This window comes from Tribolium madens, unplaced genomic scaffold (assembly GCF_015345945.1).
Source record: "Tribolium madens isolate multiple individuals breed KSU strain unplaced genomic scaffold, Tmad_KSU_1.1 Scaffold_97;HRSCAF=244;Tcas5.2_LG3a, whole genome shotgun sequence".
In the NCBI taxonomy this organism is placed as follows: Eukaryota; Metazoa; Arthropoda; class Insecta; order Coleoptera; family Tenebrionidae; genus Tribolium; species Tribolium madens.
The window spans coordinates 14,381,382-14,388,846 of record NW_025401069.1 but is presented as its reverse complement, the minus strand read 5'-3'; the positions used below and the strand labels follow the sequence as shown (position 1 = coordinate 14,388,846).

At 28.6% G+C, this 7,465-nt stretch overlaps 1 protein-coding gene across 4 annotated transcripts in view; it reads left to right on the top strand.

Moving 5' to 3' along the window:
- LOC123014150 (MAGUK p55 subfamily member 7) overlaps nt 1–7,465 on the top strand; it is a 16,686-nt gene that overhangs the window by 2,222 nt on the left and 6,999 nt on the right. The window contains exons 4-9 of one of the 4 annotated variants that reach the window (XM_044413082.1): nt 1,717–1,848; nt 1,965–1,994; nt 2,090–2,257; nt 2,305–2,501; nt 5,238–5,356; nt 6,602–6,778. In XM_044413082.1, the coding sequence (XP_044269017.1) occupies nt 1,717–1,848; nt 1,965–1,994; nt 2,090–2,257; nt 2,305–2,501; nt 5,238–5,356; nt 6,602–6,778 (823 nt within the window). Of the gene's footprint in view, nt 1–1,716; nt 1,849–1,964; nt 1,995–2,089; nt 2,258–2,304; nt 2,502–5,237; nt 5,357–6,493; nt 6,779–7,465 lie in introns of all 4 variants that reach the window. The other 3 variants (XM_044413080.1, XM_044413084.1, XM_044413081.1) reach the window with 3 other exon arrangements.

The window sequence follows — 7,465 nt, the reverse complement described above, 5'->3', positions numbered from 1 at the left end:
ATAAATCGAAATTTTGTTTGTTTCGCGTGTTTTGAGCAATATTTAATCAAAAATAAGCTGAAAACCACAAAATTTGGTCGAAAATTATGTTCTTTAATTTTTTAAACACGTTTTTAACCTCGAATCTCRTTGTTTTTGTGGGTTTTTGCTACAGCTAACCGGAAAATTATCAAATTAAAAAAAAATGTGTTTTTCAGTCAAAAACTCAATTCGGTTTTTGTCGAATATACAAATAATTAGTTTGAAAAAACGTTTTATTTGTTTTTTTACAAGTATTTTATCACATTTTACAAACAGAAACGGATTTTTTTCAAATTTCAGTCAAAAAAATTGAAAAATTTACCAAGATTTTTGTTTTTCAAGCACATTTTTGAAATAAAAAAAACAGAATCTTCGACTAAAAAGTACTTCGTGTATAAAGGGTGTTTCAAAAAAATGTCGTTACCAACTTTGCAAAAATGAATGCGGTCAAAATGAGTGCTTTATTATATTATTCGACAATAGAATTCGGTTTTTAACATTTTTGGAAAAAATACACTTTTTACAGATCTAAAGATCTTTGCTGAATCACTCTGTACTTAATTTTGAATAAATTTTGTGGTAAAACATAATGAATCAAATACCAAAAAATTGTTCTAAAACATTTTGAATTTTTTTTTATGTAGCTACAGACAGCATTGATAAGTCATTCTGTATCTGATAAATACCAATTATTTAATTTTTGACAATTATGGCGAATTGCTTTTGCGTAGTATTTGGAACAAAATTGTATAAAAGTTATTGATGTACAGATTAATTCAGTTAATAATGGCCCTTTAGGAGAAGCATCTTCTCACTTGAATCATTCTGTATTGAATTTTAATTAATTAATTAAAATATTCTTCAAATAAATATTTTCTCAATTTTGTTTTAATATTTTTTAATATCACTTAATTTTTAAGTTTTTAAAAATAATCAGTAAACAAAAATAATTAAATTTTTTAATGTAAGTACAGGGTGAAACGGTGAAGGTGGCAGGCACTCTAATTTTTCTTTTCTAAAATTTAAATTCTACTTATTCTAATGACGAAATATTTTATAAATTTAAATACAAAATATGTTGTGAAAGTCCTGCCAACTCATAATTTGAAAGTTATGTACATATTTTAAAAGCGGTTTCGACAACATTGCTGAATCACTCTGTACTTAATCTGTTATAGTCGGAGGCAAAATACAATGAATAAAATACCGGAAAAACTAAAATATTCTTTTGACCTACAAATTATCTTGAGTCACCCTGTATTTGATTATTACAATTATGTTTTTAAATTCCAAATGTTTTTCATACACAAGGTGAATCTTCTTAGTTAAATTATTCCGTATTTAAATTTTATTTAACATAAAGAAGTACCAACAACAAAATTATAAAAAAACATTTAGAAAACGTAAAAGTGCAACAGATTTAAAAAGGTCATCTTTTCTGAATCACCATGTAATTAATCATATAAGTTTCAACTTCAAAAACTTGTGATTTTTTTTTGAAATAAGGTAAATAGAATCTAGAGATGAACAAAAAAACTTAATTTTAATATTTTTTTTTTATATCAAGTTAGAAATTTAATTAATTTTTTTGTGTAGAGTAAAATACAACACTTTTACAAATTACCAACTTAGCAAAAATCACTACCCTCTAAATTCGGTTTTTAACATTTTTTGGATGAACAAAACCCTTTTCAGGGCTTGCTGTACTCCCACGACGCGATAGCCCAGAAAGACTACTACCCCCACTTGCCCGAAATCCCTCAGGAGGCCGACGAAGACGAAGAAACCATAAAAATCGTTCAACTCGTAAAAAGTAACGAACCCTTGGTGAGTATCCCCGAATTTAATCCCTTTTTTGTCAAGTCTTAGAATAAGAAAATTACTCCCAATTAAGTAAATAAATTCAACAAAATATTCACACATCATTTTTGTTTCTTGCAAAGACTGGGGCACAAAGTGCTGAGCCAATAGTCGTAAGTATTTACGAAATAACCAACCAGTTTTTCCTTCAATCTGAGTGTTTTTTGCGAAAAGTGCGAATTTTTTGATTACTTGATGCGAATTTTAGGGGGCCACCATCAAAACCGACGAAGAAACGGGGAAAATAATCATTGCGAGGGTGATGCATGGTGGGGCTGCTGACCGGTCGGGGTTGATCCACGTGGGGGATGAAGTCGTTGAAGTGAATTACATTAATGTTGAAGGCAAGACACCAAACGACGTTCTTAGTATTTTAGTATGTGAGGGTTTTTTTCATCCCAAAGGATTAATCCTAAATTTTAGCAAAATTCCGAGGGAACAATCACGTTTAAACTTGTCCCTGCCGACAGCAAAATGAATGTTAGGGAGAGCAAAGTGCGAGTGAGGGCCCATTTTGACTACGAGGCCTCCAATGATCCCTATATTCCCTGCAAGGAGGCGGGATTGGACTTCCGGAAAGGGGATGTCCTGCATATCGTATCCCAAGATGACGCTTATTGGTAAGGATTTTTATTATTATTTTTATTTTCTACTGAATGATTAAGTAAAATAAGTGGATAAACAAGTCTTTTATCGCCTAAGATTTTTATTCGCTGTTTATATTTTTTATACAACGTTTTTTCATCTAGTCGCCTTGTAAAATAAATAATGCCGCTTTAAAAATACTGAATCGAATTACTTAATCTCAAATGTTAATTTATGTCAATTGACAACTGGCACTGTTGACAGAACTATCTGGCTCAAAAAGAGTAGAGCGGCACAGAAAATTTATTTTGAAACATTGTATTATACAGGGTGTTAAAAAAAGATTGTAAAATGTTTAAGGAGGACCAAAATAAATAAAAAACTCTTAATAAACATGGGTCCTCAAAGTAACAGTTTCGGAGATATCGAATGTGAAAAGTTTTAGCTTCTCATTTTTGTTTAAATAAATGTTTTAAAAAAACAAATAATTTTTGTCAATTTCTGATTTAAAATTATTAAAATTATTATTTTTTAAGAGAAACGATTTTGAGAAGAAATGAGGATTTTATATTTTTAGAATCACTCTAAAATTTTTCAGATCTTGGGGTTGAAATACCATGATTGATAAAATTTAAGAAATCAATATCTCGAAAATCAATATTTTAATTGAAATAATTAATTAAAATAAAATTAAAAAAATTAAAGAATGTTAAATTTAAGTTTATTGTGGCTTTTTTTGATTATTGACAATTATTTGACTGACTCTAAATAAAGGCTTTAAGAAAAAAAATCGAACAAATAGAAATTTTGAGGTTTTGCAATTATTGGTTTAAAATTTGTCCCAAAATTAGGAATTTTGAGATTGGAAAGTTATTTTTTTTTAGAATCAGAAAAATCAAACCGTACTGAACATGCTTGCCAATTCAGAATATCTCAAGGTTTAAAAAATTATAAAAATCTTACCGAAGAATTAAACAATGAAATTATAAAAAAAATTGATTTTTTAAAGAATTTGAAGGTTTTATTTCCATTGACAACTGTCATTGTTGACAGGTCTATCTGGCTCAAAAAGAGTAGAGCGGCACAAAAAAATTTCCATGTAAAAAAATCATTTTGAAACACATTGTATTATAACAGAATGTTTAAAAAAATGTAAAATTTAAGAAATCAAAATCTCGAAAATCAGTCTCTTAAATGGCTCACTTTTAGCGTTAACATCCGAAAACAAAAAAAATAAAAAAAATAAAGAATGTTAAATTAATATTTTGAGAAATTTCTGGAAAATATTAAGTTTATTGTGTCTTTTTTTGATTATTGACACTTATTTGACTGAAAATCTCGAAATAAAGGGTTTAAAAAAAAAACGAACAAATAGTAATTTTAAGGTTTTGCAATTATTGGTTTAAAATTTTGTAAGTAAAATTGTAAGTAAGTAGTAACTATTTATCTAAAAATTTGCAATTGGCCATTATGGGTTTTTGAATTTCCTGTGTTATTCTAGAATTATTATCGATTTTTTTTGAGATTTCTAGACTTTTTTGAAAATTTTTGGATTTGAATCAATAATTTTGCTGTTTTTAAATATTATGAAATTGTATTTGGGGATTTACAAGGAAAAACTTCGATCTTTTGGTGGATTTATATGTAATTGAAAAAAATGGTTAACAATCCCCCAAAATTCAAGGTTAAGTTTGGGCAAATTGAAATGTCTATAACTGATTTTTTTTAAATGAAATGCCCCAATTTTTTTTACTTAATGGAAGAGAATTTAATTTAAATAATTAACATTTCTTGTAGATAATTCTAATAGTTTTAAAGTTTTAGTAACTTTTTTTGATCTAGCAGGGAAATTTTTTAGATACGGAAATAAGAAAAAAAAGAATCAATTGTGAAAAAAACTTGTGAGAAATATTTTTATGGCAAACTATGCGAAAACAACTATAGATAGTAATAAATTTTTCACAATGCAAAAAAAATAACTATTAAACATAGATATAGGGAATCTTAAACAGATCAGAATTAAATTCTCCTCTATTTAGTGAAGGAAAAATTGAGGCTTTTCATTAAAAAAAATGAGTTACGGGTATTTAAAATTTTCCAAATTTAACCTTAAATTTTGTGGGTTTATTAATAATTTTTTTAATTATGAACACACCAAAAGAAAGATCTAACTTTTCTCTTTCAAACCGTTCAAATGCGATTTCAAAATCATTAAAAATGGCCGAGTTATCGATTTTTGAAGAGAAAGGTGCAAAACCAAAAAATTTCAAAAAAGTCTAAAAATCTCAAAAACGACTGAACTTAGGTATAGGGAAAACTGATACAAACTATCTCAAAATCACTTGAGTAACCAAAAAACTCAATTAAAAACATAGCTTGTCGTTTGAAATAACGAAGTTGATACTCACTTCCGGTACAAGCGGAAGCGCCACCATCTTGAAAATATTTTTATTGAACAGGGTTTATTCGATTATAGCCATATACAAATTTCTAGATAAATATCATTATTAATAATAATAATACTTCTAATGTGTGGTTTAGCAAGATCACTGTATATATGGTACAAAATAAAATATTTTTTTCTAAGAATCTAAATTCTTGGTTCAAAAAGTTAACTGTGGAGAAAATTAAATAATAATATGTAATAATAAAAGTTACTCCACTCGCTTTCGGCTCGTGTTGTAAATTTCATCATCACTCGTGGAACAATATACTATTATCGTTTTGTAATAATTTATTTTGGGATTTTAGGGATTTTGGTTGCGTTTCAGGTGGCAGGCCCGTCGGGAAGGCGACAGGAACATGCGGGCGGGATTAATCCCAAGTCGGGCCCTTCAAGAGCGCAGGATAATCCACGACCGGACTCAGGCCGCAAAGGACGGTGATGACGGTAAATAGCAACAAAACCCAGGGCCGTAACCAGGATTTTATTTCGGGGGGGTTCTTGTGAAATGAAAGAAGGCGGATTAAAAAGCAAAAATCTCTAAGTACACGTTTTTATTTTAAATTGAAATAAGAGATCCTAATTAAACATAAAAAAATACAAATTAACTCACAAAAGTAACAAAAAATAAAATAAATTTTTAATACTTTTTATTGTTACAAATTTAAACAGGAGATAGACTATTCGTTTTTAAAACAAATTTTTCTATTAACATATATCGAAAAATGCTACGCAAGGGGTGCGTCTTTTAATAGGTTTTTTTTTCAATATTTCCGAAATCATTTTAGAAAAAAAATTCAAAATTTGCTACAGATGATAACATTTATACACCTAAACAAGTACAAAAATAAAATGTTGAAATTTTTAATTAGGGGCTTCCTAAACTAGATGGGATTAGGGTACAAATTTACTGTAACCATTTTGTGGTTTCTTGCCACTTTCAGCAACAACATTTCATATTTTTTCATAAAAAAAGTTCTTTTGTGTTTTTCAGATACAATTTACGGATTTTTAGTAAAAATCGGTTTAAAAATTTATGTTACAGACCATAAACAGCATAACAATTAAAAATTAAATTTGTTTTACCGTTTAGTACGCCCCTGATTAAAAATTTTGTTATTTGGCATTTGTTTAGGTGTACATATAAAAGTACCAAATTTTGTTATTTTATCTATTCTGAAATATTAGGAAAAACCTTTTAAAAAACGTACCTTTTTAGGGGGTGTAGCTCCCTTTCATAGCATTCGAAACACTTTTGTCTTAAAATTAAATATTCTATCAACTAAGTATTTAAATTTGTACCTAACAATAAAAATGAAACACTGTATACTTAACACATGAAAAATTAATTTACAAAAATTTAAAATTAACTCACTAAAATAACAAAAAAACTAAATTTTTAACACTTATAACACTATATAAAAAAGTGCTCAGCATTTCTGGGGGGGTTTGAACCCTAATCCCCCCCTTGGGTACAGCCCTAACAAAACCTGTCCTTTTTCCTTGTAGAAAAAGCTTGCGTTTGACTCATTTCCTAATAAATTTAATTAGAAAACTAACATTCGTTCCATTTGGGGGCCGTAGGGCTTTGCTCTGTTTCAGCTTTGCCTGTGTTAACCTGCAGTCAGTCCCCGAAATCCCCCCGTTGCGCATCCAAACCTAAAACTAAAAAGATTATGTATGACACTGCAGAAAACGACGATTTCGATCGAGAGCAAATCGCGACCTATGAAGAAGTGGCCAAACTGTATCCCAGACCGGGGATTTACCGACCCATTGTTTTGATTGGAGCGCCCGGAGTGGGCAGGAATGAGCTCAAAAGGAGGCTGATTGACACCGATCCCGACAAATATAGAACACCAACACCATGTTAGTATTATACCGCGAGGACGGAAATAAGTGCATTTTACTACCACTGGAACGGGCATTACAAACAATAAATAACAAAACTAAGAAAATTTGGTTAAATTACTCGGAAAAAGTCTTGGAAGACATTGTTTTTGTCGTTTTACGAATTTTTTTTACTGAAAATATTGTTAAAAAATCGAGATAATTTTTAAGACAATAAAAAAATCTTATTTAATATTGAATTATCAAATTTTTGGCAATTCCAGGTTTAAAATTATTGAAAATATAATTTTTAAGGAATCAGTTTAAAATCTTTCAGATCTCGGGGTGAAAATTGATAAAGTTTAAGAAAATAAATTTTTTAATGGCTCAGTTTTAGGGTCAAAATCCGAAAACAAAAAATAAAATAAAAAAAATAAAGAATGTTAAATTAATATTTTGAGAAATTGTCTTCTTTAGTCTTTCTTTTCGTCTTTAGTAAATAGCAAATTTTTGAAATGTCTGGAAAAGATTAGTTTATTGTGTCTTTTTTTTATTGACAATTATTTCACTGAAAATTTGGAAATAAAGAGTTTAACAAAAAAAAGCGACCAAATAGAAATTTGAAATTTAAATTATTGGTTTAAAATTTGTATCAAAATTGGGAATTTTTTTAAGAATCAGAAAAATCAAACCGTATTGCCAAAGAGTTAAACAATGATATAAAAA